Raw genomic sequence first — 24,784 nt, 5'->3', positions numbered from 1 at the left:
TTTCTAGATAAAATAGCAGTAACACGAACGACTTGCAAATACTAGATTGGTTCGCAGGTGCTCTTGAGCAGGATAAGCAGTCGAGCAAGGTTAGCAGATCCTGCTCCACATCTGACACCACTCAAAAATCTAGTATTAATAGCTTCCTAGTAATCAGCAACCTTCTTTAAAGAAAATCATCATAAGAAATAAAAGCTCTGGAATATTGTGTCAATTGGGAGATATATACACCGTATGCAGACGCTTCCGGAATATTGTTACATTCGTTTTGCTGTCTGCGTAAATTTGGGTTGTATAAATTCAAACATCTTAATTCTGGACTCATTTTGAGGATATCATTTTCGACAAATATTGGTTTACTTTTGGATTTATAGTACGAAACGGTAAATGCAAATGTAAACAATCAACTTCGAAAGTCTTTCCCGTAATAAACATGTCACGCTAGATATAAAACTAAAACATGCTAGTTTTTCGTTTATTGTTAAGCACAAATCAGTACGTTGCTTTTTCGTTTGAAGCGTTTTAAGTTTTCCCTGGCGTTTCATGAAATATAGATATTCAGGTTTCATGAAATATAGATAATCATGTTTCCTTCACATTGATACTTGTTGAAATGCTGCAATTTTGCGCCAGTACCAAGTTAAGAGCCTCTGGTCTTCGCTAGATTTGTATGATTTTTAATTTTAGTTTATTTCTATATTTCGGAGTTTATTATGACGTTCATTATCACTGAACTAGTATACATTTTTGTTTAGGGTCCAGCTGAAGCACGATTCCGGGTGCGATACTTTCTCGCTGCATTGATGACCCAGTGATGGCCTTCGGCTGTTGTCTGCTTTTTTGTCGGATTGTTGTCTCTTTGACGCATTCCCCATTTTAATTCTAAATTTTACAACACAAAAACGTATTTCCTGCAGTATTTTTTAGAAAACTAAACACATTTTGTTGGTTTGTTTAGTTTTTGTTTTGGGTGGGGTTGGGTGGGGGGGCGTGCTTTTCACGTATCCAATAGTTATATTATAACTTTATTTACCCACAATGTAATTACTGATCTAACAAATAAAAGAAGTATTCTAAACAGTGTTAAAACAAAATGCTGATCAACAATTACACAGACAAAATCATTAATTTTGCGATCATTAGTTCTGTAAAACAAAGAGATGTTGTACTATTGATAGCGAGACAACAATCCAAAAAGTCCATATTTCGTAGGTGTAAGCAACTATACGCGTATGAACCCTTTTTTGCCCTTCAACAATGAACTACAGCATATTCTAAGTTTTACCAAAGAAATGATAAAACTTTACAGGAGGCCCGACATAACAAAATGAAAAAAAATTCAAACAAAACATACCAATGGCCTGATATAAAACTTACGAAAACAATAAACTGTATTTCATTCTGTAGTGGGTATTATGTTGCTTTCTTGTAGACTTATATCGTCTAATCCGTTATTATTATTACTGTTGCTCATATCAATATCAAAACATTGGTGTTAATCTACAGTTTGTTTACTTGGAGGATGAGGATCATTGGTAAAAACGTTTCAGTGGTATGTCCCTGATAGCTTGGGAATGAAACGTTTTGTTAGACCAATCAAAGAGACAAAACAAGAACATATGTTTACTGTAAGCCTACATCAATAAACAATATATACTATTGGAAAGATTGATTTGAAACCAGTGCAATATGCAGAGTACGATTAAAACTCTACTAAAACTTGTTTTATATCATATGTATAGCGTATAGGCTAATAAAAACCCGTCTCACGAAATAAATAAAAAAAGATTGCATAATAGTTTTTGTTTTTCTTTTTTATTGTGTTTTTTTTTTTTTTTTTGGGGGGGGGGGGGGGGGGGGGGAGGGTCATTTGTCTCTTTTTCTTTATATACAATAATTCATTATGATATCTAAAAAGCTCTTATTTTTTTTAAATTGACTTAAACATGTTAAACATGGGAAACCTTTCTTACTTTCGGACTTTAAAATTCATTGCATTTACGGTGCGTGCGGTTTACGTTAAATTCTGACATCAGGAATGTGCTTGACAAAATTAAAGCTACTTTTCTCAATTTGGGATAGTTGAGTAAATTTACAACAAACAATAAAATCTTCTCATAAATATTGTTCATATATATATTTTGTTACAAATTATTTTAAACGTTAGCACACGGGTATGCCATATGGCTACCGTCATCCGTTACAAATTACCAAAATTCTTGAAACATGAAAACATTAAACGACTTAACTGACTAAAACACTAAGATGAATATCTCAAACGCTTTCCTTGACTTCCTAGACTTGAAATGGGAGACAATAAACGATTCTTCTATGGAAGAGAAACACATTAGTGCTGTTTTGAGCAACCATTTTAATTCTTCTTTTAGAATTCCCCAATAAAATGTAATATGTAAGATGAGGTTAATGAATTTCTCTCCAGTATTCTCTAATTTTAAGGAACATTTACCCGCTTACAGCTAGCTGCAGTAAAGAGATACCTTATGCATTCTTCAAGTTTGCGGGGATGCTCTAGTCGATTCACTTGTTGTCTGATCTCAAAATTTTAAAAATCATACCACATCATCTTGTTTTAATATTGTTTCATTATATTGTATTCAAACGGCTACTGATGATATGAGACAAATAGATTTAAAGCAATGTATCAACCGTATGCGTGTTTACAACGCAGTTCTGCTTTAACAAAATAGCTGTTCAGTTAAAAAAACTGTGAATCTTTAAAAAAAAAATGTTTTACCAGTTCTGATCATATGCAGTTACTCACTACGGCAGCCAATTAGCTGCTATCAATGCTATGCAATGTGAGAAACTTTTATTTGTAAACAAAAATGATTAAACAAATATCTCCCCATTTCTGATAACGATAAATAGTATCAAAACACTCATTTTATTACATTATAAACATTAAACTCAAATACATAACAAAAAATAAAAAATAAAAACACACTCATTTATAATACCGTTTCAACTAATCTTGTTAGTTAGACAAATACATGATAGTATTTGAGATGATGATCAGCGAGTCCGTTACCTGACATTAATAAAGTAAACCCAACAAAACGTCATCTGCCATCTAGTCATGCGTGTTGAATATTAAAATTATTAAAAAGTAACAAAATAAAATCACATAAACGATGGATTATAATAAAAAGAGTTCTACGTTTTTCTTAGTTAAAAAAATCATTTGAGTATACCATGTTCAAACATTGCTGTCAATGTTAACTGCGCCATTACAAGTCGGTTCCGATGAATCATTCGTTGACACGGGACACACTTGGTTTGTCTTTGGTTCCGCAGTTGAAGACCGTTTCTCTACCTCTTTCGCCTTTTCCTTTTCCTTTTGCATTGCCTTATTGACAACATCTGCAAATGTTGATTCTGACTTTTCATTTGTTTTACCATTTTGTTCACCATTTAGTTTCTTGACAAATCGTTGCCATTTTGCTTTAACCTTATTATCTATTGACCCATCTTGTAAATTACTTGATTCATTGATGGTAATGAAGTTTTTTAACTTATCTTTATTTTTTATTATTAATTGTCTAAAATTATTACACGGTGTATTTTTTGCCTCTAGAACAGATCTATTCCCGTCCAAAACTTGTCTACACTTGTCTGATACATCTTTCGTTCTATTCCTACTTCGTTGTATAGCATGTTTAATAATGTTATTCATTATTTCAGCAATATGTTCATCTTCTGTACTACGTAAATCAGTATTGGCAGTGATATGAACGAGAGTAGAAAATCTATGGTACAGCATACATGAGAACTGTATTAGAAGAAGAAATCCAAATACAGCACTGAATAATATTGCTATGGGAACGATCGAAATGTTTTCTCCGCCACATTCAAACCCAGCCGTTAATGAGCTTTTGAACGCATTGACTTGTGTTAATCCAAACATGACTGTTACAAGAACGGCATTGGAAAGATAAACAAATAGACAGACGGTATTCCTTAATTCAACTAATTCGTGTTTAAGTTTTTTCTCTTGTTCATTTGTAAACTTGTCCTCCTCATTATGTGGCTTCAAATATTGCTCTATCTTTTTTTTCCCAAAATGTGGTTTCCTTTTCGCTGATATTGGGTACATTTTCATCGACAATATAATCAAAGGTGTCTTCCATGTTCGTCCTCCCGTGCATTCCGTTATTTAAACTTGATTTTTTATTAGTGTCATCCACTTTTGGCGCTAAAAGAAATAAATGATAAACGATTACATAATGTTTTTATAGGCAGTTTCATAGTTTTATTTGGAACAGTTTTATAAGTCGTCTTAGTTTTAGAAACATCAATTTAAAAATGCATATATTTTTTATAACAAAATCGATAGTTTTCATTATTAATTAAACGTATATACATATACTTTTTTTCTGAAGAAAATTCTTTAGTTTTTCCACATTTACATGATTTAGAAGAAGTTTACTTTTTTTTGACTGCCTGCATATTTTCCGTATGCAAAGTTACCTTAGCTTGAACCTCCTCGTAAAATCAGGTGATCGCAATACGCTTGAATTTGTTACTGAAATAAACTATTATCTGATTGTACATGTTAAACACGTGCTCAATATCCATGCGGGGGACTTAGATTAACATAGGAACCTATGGGTAATACATACAAATGTCTTCTTTTAGAGAACCACTGAATGGAATGAAACCAAACATAGCATGACTGTTCCTTATGAGATGCAAACAAAGTGTTGTTACTGTTTCGCCGATCCAACACCCATGATGCCCACCAGCAGGGGGAAGGAGGACCCTATGGGAAATGCAGACAAAAGTCTTCTTCAAGAGAACCACTGAATTGAATGAAACCAAACATAGCATGAATATTTCTTTTTTTATGAGGTGGCTGGCCAAGTGATGTTAGTTTGTAGTCAAATTATATCTTTGTTTATATGATTTCAAAAACCCAAGTAGTCAGGTGAGCGATACAGGCTCTCGAGAGCCTCTTGTTTTCTAGTGAGTGTACAGTTTGATGAAATAACGCAATTTAAAACTTTTAAGCGACTACAAAACTGAAAAACAAAAATAATGAGTTAAAACCGCATAACTACAGTAACTGTATATAATGCACAGAAATTTGATATAATAATAGAAGCCATTAATTAAGTACTGTTTATATTGCATGTACATACTTTGTGGTTGTTCTTCATTTGTACGTTCATCGTTGGTGCTATCTTTCGAATTGGATATCGCACAACTGTAAAATAAACAAGAATGTGTCCATAGTACACAGATGTTCCACTCGCACTATCATTTGCTATGTTAAGTGGACCGTAAAATATGAATCAAAACTGTTTGACAAAACTTTCATTAATGATTGAACAGAAAATATGATATTTTAGATTTGTCAATGTCAAGTGCCTAGTGAATTAAAAAAAAAATCACCTGATCATTACTACATTTTATTCTTATGTTGTAGTGTAACATCATTGTCCCAGGTTTTTGAACAGTTGAGCGCTTACACTTATTATGTTTAATTCCGCCCCTTAGTCGATACCCAAGCTAGTGAACTGTCAGTCCTCGAGGGTATCAGCAGCTTAGAAGTCAGTACTTCGGTTCTGATGCGATTTATACATGTTACAATCCCTTCTAAAATGTTCGTTTATAAACACATAGATTATTAAAAAAAACTAAGGTTTCAACTCACTCAGTAAAAATTGGCCTTGATGAATTCAGATATTTTTAGGTTCATTTTTGTCATATACTTTCAATTGATACGTTTCTTATAAATCCGTGGACTTCAAATATTCGGCGTTTATTATTCTTGTGAAATGTAAATCGAGAAAAGCGCTTCGAACGCATGACATTTATTTTACATGTTGTTTTCATTATTTTGTGTCTCTCCTCAATTAAGAGCCGGTTATTCAGTCGTTGTCGTTGTTTAATGTGTGCCACATTTGTTTTTCATAAATCGTTTTGTTATACATTATACCGATCCATATTAGACCGTAAGTTTTTTTTCTTCGATTTTCTACTTTTATAGCTGACTTTTCTCATTGTACGGTAGCCTATAGTTGCTTGCATCCAATTAAATTGAAATATTTTGGATAGTTTGTCTTATACTACATCTACTTATTTGTATATTAATGTTAATCATATGGAAAAAAGAAAGAAATGACACGAAATTATTTTTTTTAATCACCAACCATACAAGCTTTCCAAACGAACAAAGATATCCAGCGTCCTGTTTATCTTTTATCTGATCTGTGTTTCCTTTATCGTCCGACTTCTTTTTCGTTTCGGTGTCTCGTGTTCCCCATGACGTGACATGAAGATTACCAATTGAAAACAGAAACATCAACATAGACATTGAAGGTATGGCCAAAAAATATAGTACTCCAGGAAGTATGCATAGGATCTCCTACAACGATTTCATACAAAAAGCTTTGCAGTTATTGAAAAACTATATAGTCGAATACAGAACAAAAATGGGCAACAATAAAATAAAAATGAACTTTGTTTAAACTACATTTAACGATAACAAGGTTCAGTGTACCAATACCATTCTTTAATGTTCATTTACAAAATTACAATAAAAAACATTTTTTGTTTACTCTTTCATTCGAGCGTCACTGGTGAGTGTTAAACAATATATTTGATTAGAGCATCACTGAGGATTTTTTTTATGTAGACGATATGCGCGTCTGGCGTTTATAATTATAGCCCAGTATCTTTGGTGAGTTTTTTTAAACAAAGTTTGAGCACCATTTGAACTCGTATTTTATTGACTCTAGTATATATAAAGGCTATTACAAACAGAAGCATTTATATATTATTAATTATTTGTTTGGTATATCTTTCCTGGTAGAAAGTCCATCATGTATCAGTTATTTTTACATAAAGTATACATGTAATGTTCTTTGATTAGTTCCATCAAACCATGTACATGGCTCAATTGTAACAACACATATTTTAAACAAGATATCTCCAAGCATTTACCTTTGGGTGAAGAATAGCTGATATGACAAACACTCCAGCCACAAAAATGATAAAAATGGTTGTCGTTGAGCACAAGCCCTCAAGTATGGCGTCTCGCACAACTCCGATCATAACAACAACCATTACAATCACGTATATGCAAGATAAAACGGCGGCCATTTGCAACTGAAAAATATTAAGGTAGTAATACATAGAAGTAAGATTAATCTCGTAAATCTGTGAAAAAACATTAAGTACAATTTTAAATGATTAAATTGAGAACGTATTGAATTTTCCTCGGAGTTCAGTATTTTTTGTGATTTTACTTTATATATATATACATACCTGGCGTTCAGTTGAGGTATACAGACACATCAATATAAACACTATTACTGGAATCAGGTTTAATATAAGTGCCAACCATGGCGGAATGGTCTCGAATCCAACAATTAACGCTCCCAATATAATCATGAATATTGTTCCTGGTGTTAGTATTGTGGAAACAAACAAAATGAATTGATACACAATGTATAGAAAGGATATATTTTCATTGTTTTTTGTTACATTTTTCCAGTCTTGAATAATTTCTAAAATGTTGGCCATAGTTGATGGTGTCCAACGTCTACGTTGGGTGTAAAATTCATTGAACGATTCGGGAGCAAATGTATGCGAATCAGATTCAGCACAATATTCAATTTTCCATCCTTTTTGAAGAAGAAGCGTGCATAACCATCGATCTTCGCCTGTGAAAAAAGTTGAGATCAAGTGTTATGTACAACAAAAATTTTTTGCTTAGTTTCTGTTGTTACCTATTCTGACATTGGACTCTAACTTCCTTTAAGCTGCGATTTACTGTGCGTATTGTTGTGAATTTTTTTACTCTACATTGGCTGGAGGTGCATGTATAGGGAGAGTGTTGATATCTAACTAAACATGCTCAGCTGCCGCATTTTGGCGCCTGTCCCAAATCAAGAACCTCTTACCTTTGTTAGCTTTGCGTGGGTATGAGAGGTTTTTTTAAGTCTTGTATGTTGTTTTGATTAAAGAGATTAGTATGGCTTCCCTCGTCACTGAGCTATAACTAAATGTTGTGTAAGGGCCATCTGAAGCCTCCGGGGCTATCTCGCTGTGTTAAAGACCAAGAAGTGGCTTTCGGTAGTTTTTCTTTACACTTTTGTCGGATTATTGTCTCTTTGAAACATTTCTTATTTATATTCTCTATCGTAATTATCTATCTGATTACTATATATAAAAATAAAAATTGATATGTGAGAGTTTGTTTTACAAATATATGTATTGCATTACTTTGCCGGTTTATAATATATTTGTTTGCATTGCATTTTATCATAATAAAGATATTTGATACATATGTCAGTGTGCGAAACATGTGTTTCTAGAACTGGTACGATATTTTTAAAACCAAAAAAAGGCATTTAAATACATCTGCATGATGTAGAGCTGTTTACATCTTATGTGGTAAACTTTACATGCCGGATAATTTTCAATTTTTTACCCCAAAAATGATTTTCATGACAGTCGACTGCTCATATGAAAGTAAACAAAGGCAACTGTAATAAACCGCTGTTCAACGTCAAAATTTCATTAAGAAACACAAAACCTTAAACAAACTAAATAAAGGCAACAGTAGTATATACCGCGGTTCAAAACACAGAAACGGACCAAGCATCAGACAAAATCCCACGAGAATAACAAATATAACATCAAAACCAAATATATGAATTTGGGATAGACAAGTACCGTGACACGTCTTATCGCAATGTGAATTTACACCCAAAAATAAGAGAAAACAAACGACGCAACGTTAAAATGTAACGCACACAGAAACGAACAATAATATAACAATGGCCATATTGGTACAGGTATTTCTAAATCCGAGGGAAACACATCAACTTAATTCATGAGGAAAACAACGAAACAATAAAACACTGGACTACAACAAAGGCAACCCTTCATTAACTACAAACTTAAGAAAAGAAAAATTAGGTGATTAAAAAATTGAAAAATGAAAAAAATCACATTTACATTTTAAATCAACAAAGTTATTTCTAAAAAAACGTCTTAATTATGCCGATCTGGTATTGAAAGCGTTTCATTAAGCCATATTCATTGACGTGACATTTTATAATATAATATTCTTATTTCAAGACATTGTGCTTAAGATTCTTACCTTGATCATACTGCAAACACTGTCTAGCTTCTTGTGCAACTGAGGTATATGTCTCCAGAACTTCGTGTTGTAATATTGCTGAACCACGAAACAAACTGAAACAACCAGGACTACATAACACACAACCAATCACGTGTTCAGTTGCTTTCTGAAGCCAATGACTTATAGCATACTCAAACTGTTGATACCAAACCATAGGACCTGTTAATAAAACATGATAAGTCCTTAATCAAGTTTTTGGGATAAATAATGTAATTAAAATGACAAATTCGTTCCTTTTCTTTAAAGTTATTTATCGGCGTAAAAGCTACTGTCGTTGTAATATCAATAGTCTCCAAGACAGCAGTAAACACATTCATTTCGATAAAAGTACTAGTAGAATGCTTGACAGGACATTTGCATACTCAGTTGAAATATTTGTCGTCATTTTCTCTGGAATTTCTGTCCTATTCGTAACAGTTATCGAACTTCGGTCAGTTTTGGGTTTTGAAAATATCCTAACTTTTAAACGCCACACAGCAGAAACCAACTAACAACACAATTAATTATTGTAATGATGTGCAATAAACCATGCTGTACATGTACACCAATTTTATACTTTTACATTATGTCAGATCTCATTCCACAACTAAAGGAAAATTTAGCTCTGAAATTTGTGGAAGATCAGGCTGTTCTTCTCTTTTAATTCGTCATATGTCTTAGTCTTTAATGACTTATAGTCATGTAATCACCTACACATTCAAAATTTGTTCACATGAATTTCACATGAATCTCTCAAGAAATTCACGTGAACAATTTCACGTAAAATTCATCTCAAACGAATTTCACATGAACTTTTACCCAAAAAAAAAATTAGATACTTTTCATGATTTTAATCAGATTTTAAAAATTATTCGAATAATGTTATTTCACAAATTCACGTGAATTACATATGATTTTTTTATGTGATTTTAAGGTGAAATTCAAATAATTTTCACATGAAACTCACACGAAACTCACATGAACTGATCTTACGTGCGTTTCAAGCATAAGCTAGTTTGAAGTGAAATTCATGTGAAGTTCACGTGAGATTCACATGAATTTTAATTCACTTGAAGTTGATGTGAACGAAATTTACCTGTGTATGATCTATACCAATTAGTATGCCGATAAAGAAGAAGACTGCAAATTTCAATAAAAAGGCTATATAATCATTTAAATATTCCTAAGTAGGAAACACTTGTACACAATTACTACATTTATTTTTTCTAATCTGAAAGGAAAACAAGTATATAAATAATCCCCAAAAAAAAGTGGTGAGACGAAATCTAAAATGATGCACAGTTGAGGAGTTTGATAAACTCAATTGATACACCCTTGGAAACAATTTTAAATGAAAGTGTTAAATCATGGTGTTTTGTTCTGAGCGTCACTGATGAGTCGTATGTAGTCGAAACGAGTGGCTGGCGTATTAGATAATAATCCTGGTACCTTTGATAAATAATTATATTATCAACATGGCGTAAGAAAATAGTATAATTAGATTTCTGCAAAATAAATCTGAATTTTTACATTTTCTCTTTTTCAGTGATATTTGAATTAATTTAGTCGTTAGTAATGTAGGTGCGTTAAGTTTTTTTTTTAATTTCTACAACTTGTCTATAACATACCATTCCCAATGGGATGAATTCTGCCACATGCTGCCCCTACTTTATTGTTCTTTTCCATTCGTCTCATTAAACTTAGTACAGCCTCTGGTTCGAAGTCAACATCTCCATCGAGAGCTAGTAGGAAAGTATTTTCAGCTATTTCCTGGATTTGTTTCTTCTTCTCTAACTTTTTTATCTTCTTCTTTTCTAACAATTCCGTTTTTTCTAACTCGCTCTTTTTTTCTAACTTCTCTTTCTTTTTATCTAACTTTTCTTTCTTTTTATGTAACCTTTCTTTCTTGCTTTTGGTTTTTGAACTGTTGTAGCCTTTTTCGGGATTTAGAATCTGTGGTATTTTCCATTTTAAAATGTACAGCATATACATAACCTAAATTATATAAATACATTTTTCTGTAATGCCTAGTAACACAAGTGACACTTCTCTTCTAAACTTTAACCTGGAATGACTCCTTTTAAATTGATGATCGTTTTCAAAACCTAATTAGTTGGACATATTTTGAGATTTTAAAGCATGAGGGTTCAACTTATCATGGTTTTACCACAAGATGGCCATTTATGCTAAAAGAAACTTTCCCACAAAACGACAACGTTGGAGGGAATATAAGCTTAAGGGAGCAACCAGCAGAAAATCAAAATTTTCATGCCCAAATGAATTATGTCTTTTCTAAAAGGACAAAAAATTTCTATTTGATCGAAGAGCTCTATGAAAAGGGTAATTTTCGCTGTTCCGGAAATTGAACACTCTATTGACATTGACGTAAATACCATGGACAATTAAAAAAGTACACTCTTAATCGATATGCAATAACAAACTAGATTTAAATGAGTCTATTTGACTATCTTCATTTCATTTAAGTAGGTATTTATCATTGTTTATTAATCAATTTATGTTTTGAAGATTTTCAGTTTTCCATTCGTGCATTTCCCAATACGATCTTTACATTCTAAAGACAGGTTTATCATTTTTAGAAATCATATGAAAAATGCGTAGGGCCAAACAAAGCATGCCACGGATAATTAGCTTACATATGAATACATTATTTTTAACAGAGGTGTTTAATCTAAGAGTTTGAAAACGTCATATTAGAAGTTTTGTAATAAATAGAATTGTTAGTTCAATGTAAACAAAAGCCGTTATAATATCTTAGTATAGAGCTAAAATATATAAAATATCTTTTAAATCAAAAACAAATGGTCATAAAAAAATCGTGTTACTAGAAGTTGGAAGGAAAGTTTATGGATCAAGTAAATAAACTCATCATAGATACAACATTCTTGTTATGTAATCTATTTGCATAACAAAATAGTGTATTCTAAAATAACTGTGTGCAACGAAAATGCTATAATCTAAACTTCATTTTATGCCCGTTAAAGATTATCTGATTTTCATCGACACTTTGTCAGACAATAATTTTGCTAGATTAACTGTCTTTTTCTTTAGAATAAAAAAATGGATTGAATTACTGTCAATTACTTTAATGAATCATGCGTATCATGTTTACATAATGTCACACATTTTTATTTTCGATATCTTCTGTCAAAACCCAAAATATAAAATAAACATCAAAACTGTCATGACTGTTATACAAAAGTATGTTCTTTATATTAATTACAGATTATTGTTGGAGGAAAATAATTTATAAAAATATAAATATCATGGTCTAATATACCTGACTCCAGCGCTTCTTGTTTCGAACTTTTGTCTTGTCTTTTAAATGAATGAACATTCTATTCTCTCCAGGAAGTGTCCATTCAATTCTAGCACCATAAGGAGTTTTAAGCATACCGCCGTCTGGTAATTCAATTTGTTTTTCATAAAAGTCCCTGATTCAAAAAACAATGCATGTAAAGATTAAATACGGAGGAATTGTTACATAATAAAAGATATCAATGAAAGACGATATAATATATTTAAAAACTCGTCTTTCTTAAACTAAAAAGTAAAATCACAAAAATACTGAACTTAGAGGGAAATCCGATCGGAAAGTCCTTAATCACATGGCAAAATCAAATAACAAAACACATCAAAGACTAATGGGCAAGAACTGTCATATTCTTGACTTAGTACAGGCATTTTCAAATGCAGAAAATGGTGGATTAAACCTTGTTTTATAGCGCTAACCCTCTCCTGAAATGTTTATCTCATTAGATTCAAATAAGACTGTTCATTTGTAGTTTCAAAATTCGATTCAATAAATACGTTTTAGAAGTAGAATGACGGAAGACCATGACATCAGTTTTGCACACTGATGTCAACGATATGAAACTCTTAGCGACATTTAAACGCAAAACTACAAGGGTTAAAATATGCAGTAAATCCTGATCTATCTCATACAGAAATAAAAAAAAAATCAAACGATCGTTTTTGGTTAACTTTTATATTTTGTCTATACGATGTGTTTTAATAACCTTGTCGCGTTCCTTCATACTGATTGCTCAATGTTCATTATGTATCTTGCTTTTCTCTATTATGAAAATCGTATGTATATAACCTTCCATTATTATCTAAAATGTATAGCTGTGAAACCTGATTATTCCATCTTAAAAGCATTGAAATTTAGATTTAATTTAATAAGCATTTTAATCAATTAGGTTCTTTTAAGTGAACTTACCAGGTAGCAAAACTCAATTCTCGTATGAAGGTTTTAACATGTATATTCATTTCTCTTCTTTGACTGTGTGTGTCCGTTGTGGGTTCAAATGCATCATCAAAAAATACATGTGCTGAAAATTCAAATTTTGTTATATTGTATAGCCATATTTTATTCCCACATTCTTCCATAATCACGTCTTTTTAATTAATTGGTCAGATTTGTACAGATAAGTATGTGGTTTTTTGAAACAAAAATGTCTATTCATAGGTTGAGATTAGTCTACAGACAAAATTTCATTGGTTGCTACAACTCCAGGATTGGTACTATATTTAGTCTTTTTTTAAATGTATATGCTGTTCTGATAATAACGACCAAATGAGTCAGCCTTCGTCAGACCAAATTATTCCATTTGGTCTTTTCTTCTGTGTTCATATTACTTTCTACCCAAGAAGTAGTTTAAGCTCTCTAAAATATATCTCTGACTTTTTTGTATGTTTTCCCAACTCATGAGCTGTATACAAGTAGTTGTCTTTTCTTACTAGATGACATATCTAATTGTCTTTCATTTTGTGGAATAAATCATAGAAGCGTTCTATCACGAATTATTTCAAACACTTTAATATAAGTGCTTTATCGTTGTTGGATTTTTTACCTTGACGTTTTATTTTTGTTTTGTCTTGATGTAGTCTTTTAATTTAAAAAAGTACAATCTAATAAACAGTACCTTCTAAATCAAATGTCTCGACATCTTCCTTTAAGTCTTCTTCAATGAATTTGTTTATACTTTGTCGCATGTCTAACCTAATTTAACACATACGACTTTTGATCAAATGTTTTAATATAAAAATAGAAGTCATGAATTATAGAACCTTATTCTAAGCATTAGTAAAGGGTTTTAAAAGTATAATTCGTATAGCAGTTCATATCAAATAGACTATTTGTATGTATGTTCAACAGTTTGCGATTGGTTTGCTTGCGCGTCAGTGTTTCTATTTTTCCTATGTTTTCCTTTTATAATTGATGTGTTTCCCTAAGTTTTACATGTTTTAGTTTGGAACCTAGATTTGTTTTTTTCTTTATCGATTTAAGACTTTTGAACAGCGGTATTCTACTATTGCCTGTATTCAATAAGAAAAAAAGACTATCTGAAATAATTGACATGTGTTTTTTCGTACATTTTAAAATCATATTTCACAAAATGTAAAAAGACCAATCTGTACGTAATCTGAGAATGACGGAATACAAAATATCAATATGCATTAGTGATCTGTATATATATAAAACGTTGATCAGTTTATCTGTACATTTCTGGTACATTTATTTACACCTAAAGTCTCTAAAACCGCAATTGTTACGCTGAACCGGGAGGGTTTGACAGTAAAATGAAGTTCGTTACCTTAAAATAGATGTTACCAACTGTCTCATTTCAGTCGCAGTTTCATGCCACAGTGTAGCACAACAGGCATAGAGCATTCTCCTTTTCTTTGGATCTTGACTTGATTTCTGTAGTAAGAACAAATGTTATTCTAGTGAAATTAAATTGTTAAAAGTGATAAAAGTGATAAGACGAATTCAATATTGAAAATACAAACACATTTGACGTAAAAAAAAAACAATGAATTTGATATAGTAATCTACCATTGTTGTCATTTGATATAAGTTACATGTATAAACAAATAATGATATCGAGTTCAATTTTGTATGAACCAAAAACAACATTGTATGTTTGAAAATCGCATGCTCCATTCATGCTATTATTGTATATTGCTATTCACTGACAAACTAATTCACTGTTTATAAATGCCTTACTCCCTTTTTAACACTTCGACTTTTGTCATTTGATAGATTATGAAGTCTTAATTCAATTTTCCTTTCTCAATCACGAACCGTCTCGTTGACAGTATTTAATTAAAATTCATATTGATTTGGTTAACATTCAAATATATTGTGCAAAGCTTGACATTTTGTTTTTATTCTTTGACTTTGCTAATTAAACTAGGAATGCGGAAAATATTATACAGAAATGGACATCTTTTGCATACAAATGACCGAACAGGATACAAACAATTGAATAAACTTATTTTTGTGTTAAATGATATTGTTCTTTAATTTTATTAGGATTAGTGTACTGATAAACGTGTTCTGGGAATATGTTTGTATTACACACAAAATGTAGTATAGATTTATTCATTGTTGAAGGCCGTACGGTGACCTGTAGGGGTAAACGTATATTCCATTTTGTCTCTGGTGGAGAAGTTGATAATCATACATTTATTTTATTCAATACGAAAATAAAACATATCACAAAATTAACTAAATTTATTTTGTGTATGAACTATATCTAAAGGCTAAGTATATATTAGAACACACCTTCTCTCGGTGAACAATGTCATATTCATCATCATCTCTCCTCCGATTCAGTAACAATGATAACTCAGTAAATATTCCACAGTAAAATGGTGAAACGAATATCCTGGGAAAAGGATAAAGATGGTTTGTATATTTACCAAAGTATGCTCTGACGATGTCATCATAATGGGAATGATGTTTATGATTTGGAAAGATATGTAATTGAATTATGTTTTCTAGAAAAATGACAAATAAATTCGACATGGATTTTCAAAGATCAGTCAAATCAAATGTCCAAACATACATTTTACAATTTGAAATTGTGTGGTTAGTCAAGTTTTGTCAACTGAATGTAAATGTATGTACAACAAATAGAGAGTCTAAAATATAAAAAAAAAAATAAGAATCATATATCTAATCAAGACAAACTGTTTTCAAAGTAAACTCTACATTTAATCTGTAGATGCATTTGACGTAGGCCTATTAGAAAAAAAGATTGTCCGTTTTCCTTTTTGCTTTATTACAAATGGTTGATTCACAATAAGATCGCTTCAAGTTATGAAATATGATGCTTTTATTATGTTATTGTCATAAGTGTATAATTGCACTACAATGCTAACACATACCAATCTGTATCATTGTGAACAAACTTTCATCACAAAAGTACCAGATACCTATTTTACGCTTTGACAGATATAGTTCGAATGATTAAATGAAGCTACAACGTGGAAAAACATACCAACTACTAGTATTAAACTTTACAAAAGTAACCAGAAATCATAACGTAGAAGTCAAATAATGACATTTCACTACAAACCAGTAAAAGTCTGAAATGGCCTATATCTGTACATGCTGTACTCGACTGTACTGATTTTTACTCGACCAGTCTGAATTGGTCTGACTTGTACTTGAAATTACTCGCCCCCAGTTTGAACCATACTCGATTGTACTGAATCGTACTTGACCCTTATCTTTGCCATTGAAAATAGTCTGAACTATTACTCGACCAGTCTGAAACAGTCTTAACCCATTCTCGATCTGTACTCGACCTATTTTTCCAGTCCTAACCATACTAAACCAAAGGTCTGAACAATACTCGACCAGTCTGAACCATACTGAACCAAATAACCTCTACTTCTTTTAACTGTTAAAATAAGTTTTTTTTAACTGCCATATATAAAAACAGCCAACAAAATCATTGAATTGTTTAACCTTTAATATAAGAAATATATCTATTATAATTTTTATATTATATTTATAAATTTATATCAAAAAGCGATAGAATTACAGAAATTAATAAAATTGTTCTTCTGATTAGTGGTGAAGTATAAAGTATTACCTCTGCTTGGGGCAAACTCATTGATAAGATCAAACCTGGTCAGAGGTATTAAATTCTAAATAACATTTATTCAAAATTGCAACGTCCTGTTTAACTTAAATAACAAGGCCTTTCAAATATACTAGATAAGTAATACACGAGTTTAAGAAAACAGGGCTTTCTTTTTACCTGTAAAACACACATGTACCGATTCGGAAGTGATTAAACCATATTAAAGTGCTTTTTGTATGCCATGTCTTTAATTTGACACAAAAATACATAATAGGCTTAGGTTAATAGTGAAAATAGTCCAGTTACCATAAAATACTTCTGAAACACTTAAAATTTTTGAATAACATTGAAAATATTAGTCGAAATTAATTTTTTGAGATTATTTGATCATCTTGTTTTATCTATATTTTAAAGTTGATATACTATGTAAGTGTTGAAGTTATATTATGATTGATTATTGTGAAATTTTAATTTCAATACTATATTCAATACATTTTTTAATTTCAACTTTTTGTTCAAATCTCATTTTTTTTTTTAAACATTTTCTAAATTGATAAAATTCAGTTGATGGATACAAAGAATGGGTCTAAGTTGGTGAAGACTTGGTCGAGTTTGGTTCAGACTAGGTCGAGTATGGTTCACTCTAGGTCGCGTATGGTTCAGACTAGGTCAAGCATGGTTCAGACTCGCATAAAATGTTACAGTACAAGTTCAGACTATTAAGCATGGTTCAGACTACAGTCGAGTAGTATCAAGTAAATTTAAGACCAATTCAGACTGGTCGAGTAAAAATCAGTACAATCAAGTACAGATAAAGGCCATTTCAGACTTTTACTGGTTTTCAGTGTTTATTAAAGTTACAAATTTACAAGCTCTGAAAAATATTTACCTTGCAGTTTCTCCATTTTTTCTTCCATTTGTTTTCCAGATATGTCTTGTAATGAAAAGAATAGATAAAAACAGCAGAATAAATGCTGCAAGTAATTCCGAACAATTTTTAGATAATCGACTGCTATCTATGATACACCAATCAGAAAATAGTAGATCACATGAATCTAGTTTTAACACGTCCGGTTGATTCATCAGGCCTCCCATTACAATAGTAACCACAGGAAGTAACATGACTATCGGTAGACTGAAGCAAAATCGTTGGCAGTTGATAACACATACGGTTTTCGATGCTTTATAACAAAGATAGTTACACATGATACAAATAAAAGCCGTTAAAAATGGCACATTCGTTTGACAAACCGGATTAAATCCAAATTGTTGTTCCCCAAAGACGGTATTCATTATCGTTGTTCCATTGTTAAATAAGGCTTTCAATGTGGCCATTGAATCGCTTCCCCTACTGACAAATACCACGATGACTGCACAAAACGTAATAAGTATTTTCCAAAAACTTAATATACATGATGTCTTAGTTCTTCTTGTATGTAGTTCTCGTTTCAAGCGGCAAGCAAATTTTGATTCGTGTGTCCCCATTGATATAAAGTTTTCCCAGTATTTAATTGAAATAAGTAATACTGAAAGCAAAAATAAAGCAATCATTGTCCCAATGTTAATGTAAATCATTATAAGTATAATGCCTGCAACATGCAGTATTAAACCTGCGAATGGTAATGCAAAGGACAACTTTGATGTTTCATTACATATAATAAATGCAGAATGGGAATTATCTTCTTTACTTGCAGTTCCTTCCCTTGAAATTTCACCGGTTTTATTTTCATTTTTCAGGTTATTCCCGGCTGTAGTCTGTTGACGGATTGTCTCATTTTCCGTTCTAGATGATGGCTGGTTTTTCGTTTCATCTGAAGGATTTTGACGTTTTGATTCTGAACTGGTGCCATTTGTAGTCTGTTCATTCCTTTTCGTTGTATCTGTTGCCTCTTTATCCGTTCCGTATGATGTTTGTTCTTCCGTTTTATCTGAAGGATTTTGACGATTTGATTCTGAACTGGTGCCATTTGTAGTCTGTTCATTCGTTTTCGTTGTATCCGCTGCCTTACTATCTGTTTCTTGTGATGGTTGTTCTTTCGTTTTATCTGAAGGATTTTGACAATTTGATTCTGAATTCGTTCCTTTTGAAGTCTGTTGATTCAATGTTTTAGATGATTTTCGCTTTAGTTGAATGACCATCTTATCAATGAGATCTAATATCGGCAATATCCCACAAACTGCCAAATAAACGACTGACGCAGAAGCTGGATCAAATGCAGGTAACACAAGAAATCCCATTATGGAGAGACCAACTGAATGAAGGGTTTCAATACCGATTAGCTAAAATTCAGAACATAGTAGAATTAATGCAACTGCAGTGAGCAAAACACAACAAAGCAAAGTAATACACGTACCCCACCAAACACGGAAGTGCTCCATAAATACGACAAAGCTGAAAATTTGATGATTCGGTAAAAGTTTGATAGACATATGACCTTGAAAGATACCAACTGAAAGTGACATTTTGAAAAGAGGAAGTCATTTAAAAGAAGAACGAAAGATACCAAAGAGACAGTCAAACTCAAAAATCGAAAATAAACTGAAGACGCCATGGCTAAAAATGAAAAAGACAAACAGACAAACAATAGTACACATGACACAACATAGAAAACTAAAGAATAAATAACACGAATCCCACCAAAAACTAGGGGTGATCTCAGGTGCTCCGAAAGGGTAAGCAGATCCTGCTCCACATGAGGCACCCGTCGTGTTGCTTATGTGATTACAAATCCGGTAAATAGTCTAATTCGGTAGGTCACATTCATGAAAGGAAAGGAGTTTGTAGTTACGACGTAAGGAATATATCCGATATCATTTGTCAAACGGTTATTCCATAACGATCAACCAACTCGTGATGGCCTCCATAAAATTTACGAAGTAATGATTTCAACTTCATCATTTGGAACTCTTGCTTTAATAGCTTCCTTGTGAGCAGCAACCCTCTATCAAGGACATCATGATAGGAAATACAAACACAGGAATATCTTATCAATTGGGAGATATATACCCCGTGCTGCTGGAATGTTGCTACTTAGAAATGGAAAGTTCACAATTGGAAAGCTGAAATCATCTCTTTTGTCGTAAAGTTTTGTTTTCAACCGACCAACATTGTCAATTTCTAGATGTTAGTCAAGATATTAGGCCGACTTAACTGTATCTGTAGTATCCTTTATCTCTAGTTCGATAGGATAGATGCGTTGAACATAGTTATCAAATTTTGAATTATTTAGTGAAAGAGCATCATCTATATAGCAAAAAGTAGAGTTAAAGGATGTTTCTAACTTCTTATCTTTATTATATAAGTTCCGGTAAAAGGTCAGCCTCATAATAATAAAGAAACAAGTCGGCAAGAAGAGGGGCACAATTTGTTCCCATTGGAATGCCGACAGTCTGTTGAAAAACATGTCCTCCAAACGTATCAAATATACTTTTTGAAAATTTAAATACAACATTATTTTTACAGAATCGTGATTCAGTAGTCATGAAGTGACACATATATGTAAGACTAGAAAAGCGAATGTCTGTTCAGAGAAAGTATACCGCATTTATATTATCAGCGTAAATGTGAGCTATCTAACGATATCGGTAGTAAACCGAAAGAGCCAAATGTGGTCACACATTTCACAGAAAACTCTCTAATAACCATAATTTGTTCTGGTAAAACATTTATCATATAACATTGTATTTTAATTTTGCAATCATTAGTAATTAATAAATTCCTATACTTCAAATAAATGTACACATGAACCATATGTTTTTGAAATCAGCGTGTACCTGTTTTTCCGTATATCTAGTGTTTATCTATATTTTGTTTTATCTTTCTCAAAAACAATTAGTCTCATCTAATGTTAAAATACTTTCAATTGCTGTTGTTTTTTTTGTTTTTTTTTTTATTCTGATTTGTATGTTTGACAAAATTATGAAAAAATCACCGATACACTACTTCCTCTAATTTACTTACTACCATGAGTACCCTCCAGTCTAATTCTTTATTTGATTTGAAGCAGATTCTAGAAAAGGTAGACATAAACGTCAAACAATATGGTGCAATTACAACCAGGAACAGTGCCCAGATCCACGATTCGTCAACAGCAGTATTATGAGTAGTTCCTATGCATGGTGTTCCGTTGATACATGCGCAGTTTGGTTCCAGTATTCCTCCAAGAGTATTTATAGTTGAGACACCGGATTCTTTTGGTGGATTGATATGCCATATAAGTATATGCAATGTTATCCTTCCTATGAATCCACTTGCAAAAGTCAGGAAAAACAGAAAAATTGCAAAGGCAACTTTCAAAATCTTCTCTGCTTGTGGGCATACAGATCCCGTTAGTTTCGAATTATTCTGTTCTTCGGTACTTTCGGCATCTCTGCAAATATCAAATGACATTTGAATACCAAATATACAAGTTATGTTTTGGTGCATAACAAGTTAATAAATAATGACCAGATTTTTACAATACTAATATATACATAGTGTATTATACCGCACTGAATTTTGGTTGGTCAGTGGTTGTTGTTTGTTGATGTGGTTCATACGTAATTCTCGTTTCTCATCTTTAATATAGATCAGACATTGGTTGACCTGTGTGAATGTTTGCACAGTAGTATTTTGAGGCCCTTCATAGCTTGCTGTTCGGTGTGAGCCAAGGCTACGCGTTAAAGACCGTACTTTGACCTTTAATAGTTTACTTTTACAAAATGTGACGTGGATCGAGTGTTGTCTTATTGACACGCATATCACATCTTCGAGCGTCACTGATGAGACTTTTGGAGACAAAAAGCGCGTCTGGCGAAAATATAAAATTTTAATCCTGGTATCTATGATGAGTTTATTATACCTATATAACTAGCAGTGCAAACATGTCAGACGGTTCACAAACATAGACCGTCAGAAACAAAGAAAAAGCGATACATTAATTCATTAAGCTTTGACAAAAAAGCCATCACTAAAAGAGGCGATAAAATATGTCCCGTGTAAACTGATAAGAAATCATACCAATACCAACTGCAGAAAGATTGATTTGGGTTTCTAGATAGCTAATTCATGTACAAAGGAAACTGATTTCATTTATTTCAGGTGATGCGTACTAATACGTATGCTTTTCTTTACTTTCGTCGCTATTCCAAAAATAAAGTTGAAACCTACATTGGCAGCTAAATAGACAAAAAGGATCATCGCTAAACAGAATATCAAACAAGGAACATACACGATATACACAATGTACATGTTTTATGCTTCCTATTTCTTCAAATGGTATTCATTGTCATCAATTCAGTTTAGAAGTAAAACAAATTCTTTTCAGTGAAAACGGTGTTTAGTTAATTGACAAAAAAAGTTAACAATAACAATATAGAGATCTGATTCTTTATTAATCTTTTTTTGTTATTGCTGACAGCAATTACAAAAAAAAAAGGAATAACATATCTATATTTCTAGTTTTGATTATCGTCAGAAAAGAAAAAAATGCATCAGTATTTTATTATCTCGTCATGTTTACATTGATTAAAAACGAGGCTAAAGATATGAAAGGTAGTAAATGTAATACAGATTGAAGATATGTATTTAAACTTACTTATTTGATGTCTCTTTGTTGCTTTTATTTGAAGTTCCTGCTGTTGGTTCTGCCATGTTGGACATGATGTCAAAATCGTATAAATACTGAAAACCATACGCACATTGTGTATGTTGTCAATTTTCACATTGATGTTACAATAGTAGAAAAAGCGACCTGCAAAGATCATGAATAAATACATGAGAAAATTCTTCAAGCTTTTGGAACTATCATCTAAAAATATACCGTTCTTTTACACTTTCATCACACCTTTCCTTCTATACATGTATGTACTTTTTTAATGTAAGTATCATCATTAAATATTTCAGGAACCTGATGTAAAGTGGTGGTCGTTTGTTATCAGTGTTTCTCGCTTTGTTGTCTTCCTGTTTTATATATACTTAATGTCGATTAAATCGTTGGTTTTTCTGTTTGAATGGTTTTATACTATTCACCTTTGGGGGCCGTTTTGGCTTACTATTCAGTGTCAGTTAATGCTCTGTATTGAAGCCCCTACTTTGACCTATGATGATTTACTTTTACAAATTGTGACTTAAATGGAGAGTACTCTCAATGGCACTCATACCACATCTTCTGACACCTATTCATATAAATTTCATAGTGTATGTCGAGTTTTTGATTACAGGGTATCATCAATAAAAATTAATACGTAAATGTTGTAAAACAAGACTTACATGTACACAATCTAGAATGATATTTGACAAAGGGCATTGTGTTGACCCTTATAAACATGCAATCAATACAATCGAAATTTCGTATGAAATATTACAAATATTTGTTTGAATAGTTTTCGATTGTCATTTTGATTAATAAGTAATACAATAAGTAAGAATATATTAATCATATAACAATGTAACGAACATGCATAACAGATAGTTTTTATAATTGTACTTAGTTTATTACAAATACGATATGGATTTCAATTACAGTTAATTAAAATGAAAGACCGACCGAGCTTGACTTAATAATGCTTCTACTTGTCGTTTAGGAAGTTCTGCGGCGGTATTAAACAATTAAGAATTTAAAAATTGTTTCTACAAGTTGGAAGAGTTTTAGTTTAGGAACAAAATAAGCTAAAATATTGATACGTTATGGAGCTTCTTTCGAGATATTTGATTTTTTAATTGACGGTCCCCCTTATTAGCAAACATGCTAGCTGTGGATTTGTGCTGACGCAGTTTACTCTCTTAACACGTGTACCCCTATCTTTTGTGGCAACACCTCATTTTACACTCTTTGATGCTCTCGCGATTATCTGATTTAACAATTATAAAAACAATGTATCCAATAGTCGATCTCCTTTTTTAGTCGCTTTGTTACGGCTTTAACATATATAACATTTAAAAAAAAAACAATACGTCGGAGTCGCTCTGGTCGCTAACTATAGTTCAAGTGGTCTTCGAATAAAAGATAACCTATTATTTATTCTAATCTGCTAGTTTTTCCTTACATGTGTACGATCATTTTTGTTACAAATAAAATATAGTTGCTACATATTTCATATTCTTAAACAAATGTTAATTTTCATTTAGAATAATTTCTTGTTGCTCAATATTTGTTTTATGATTACGACAACCTGTTTATTCTTTTTGAAATATTACTCTATCCTTCATTTTCTGAAATTTATGCAATCAAATATACATCAGTTAATAAGTCAAGGATATTTTAATTGTAAGTTTATGAATTTTCGCCAAATCTGTATTTCTGTCAGACGTCCCTCACTTATTAAATTCAAAGGTAGGGGTAGTATAGAATTTTAGTATAAGTTTAAATTCTTAGAAGTTCGGTACATATAAAGTTTTAAAGTGCACCACACAACCATATAGTTTAACCATGGAAAACTATAGTAGTGCATATGAGCTTTCCCTTCAAGGATATAGAGATTTTCCAAAACCTTATATATATGATCAATTAAATTATTTCAATTCTGTACTTACAATTAAATTATAACGATCTTCCATTAAATGTTGCCAAAGTGTTAGCAACAATATAAAATCACACAATGATAATAGTCCAGGAATGGGACAGCTGAATGCTTAGTTACCTTGTGTCTATAATATGCTGATTATTTTTTTTTTTTCTTTCTACGTAATTAGCGAACTTTTAACCCTTGTTTGCAACAATGAATTAATTATAAAAGTTAAATCGTTACT

General features: G+C 31.9%; 2 protein-coding genes across 2 annotated transcripts; both read right to left on the bottom strand.

Annotated features, from left to right (window-relative positions):
- Window positions 1–3,217: 3,217 nt before the first annotated feature.
- LOC143059505 (uncharacterized) lies at window positions 3,218–4,045 on the bottom strand. Its single transcript, XM_076233015.1, has one exon. It carries the CDS (start codon window positions 3,923–3,925, stop codon window positions 3,218–3,220), a length of 708 nt encoding a protein of 235 aa, XP_076089130.1. The 5' UTR covers window positions 3,926–4,045.
- LOC143059504 (uncharacterized) lies at window positions 4,041–24,624 on the bottom strand. Its single transcript, XM_076233013.1, has 16 exons — window positions 24,569–24,624; window positions 22,632–22,787; window positions 21,017–21,425; window positions 17,945–19,335; window positions 15,747–15,849; window positions 14,773–14,879; window positions 14,101–14,177; window positions 13,395–13,506; window positions 12,453–12,606; window positions 10,783–11,149; window positions 9,134–9,334; window positions 7,291–7,688; window positions 6,967–7,131; window positions 6,174–6,388; window positions 5,160–5,224; window positions 4,041–4,213 (listed from the first exon to the last, which is right to left on the bottom strand). The coding sequence occupies exons 2-16, from the start codon at window positions 22,694–22,696 to the stop codon at window positions 4,041–4,043; spliced, it is 4,002 nt and encodes a 1,333-aa protein (XP_076089128.1). The 5' UTR covers window positions 22,697–22,787; window positions 24,569–24,624.
- Between the last annotated feature and the right edge of the window lie 160 nt (window positions 24,625–24,784).

Source organism: Mytilus galloprovincialis, chromosome 14 (assembly GCF_965363235.1).
Source record: "Mytilus galloprovincialis chromosome 14, xbMytGall1.hap1.1, whole genome shotgun sequence".
NCBI lineage: Eukaryota > Metazoa > Mollusca > Bivalvia > Mytilida > Mytilidae > Mytilus > Mytilus galloprovincialis.
The sequence above is the reverse complement of the archived record's forward strand: the minus strand, read 5'-3'. Positions and strand labels throughout refer to the sequence as shown.

What these genes read in the sequence shown, in the direction of transcription:
- LOC143059505 (XM_076233015.1), bottom strand. Translation starts at nt 3,925, where the DNA reads ATGTTTGGATTAACACAAGTCAATGCGTTCAAAAGCTCATTAACGGCT.
- LOC143059504 (XM_076233013.1), bottom strand. Translation starts at nt 22,696, where the DNA reads ATGTCCAACATGGCAGAACCAACAGCAGGAACTTCAAATAAAAGCAAC. An exon ending in ACATTGTTCACCGAGAGAAG is followed by an intron (nt 14,880 to 15,746) that starts GTGTGTTCTAAT and finishes TTCTTACTACAG; the next exon opens with AAATCAAGTCAAGATCCAAA. An exon ending in CGAGACATTTGATTTAGAAG is followed by an intron (nt 13,507 to 14,100) that starts GTACTGTTTATT and finishes TTGAATTTTCAG; the next exon opens with CACATGTATTTTTTGATGAT.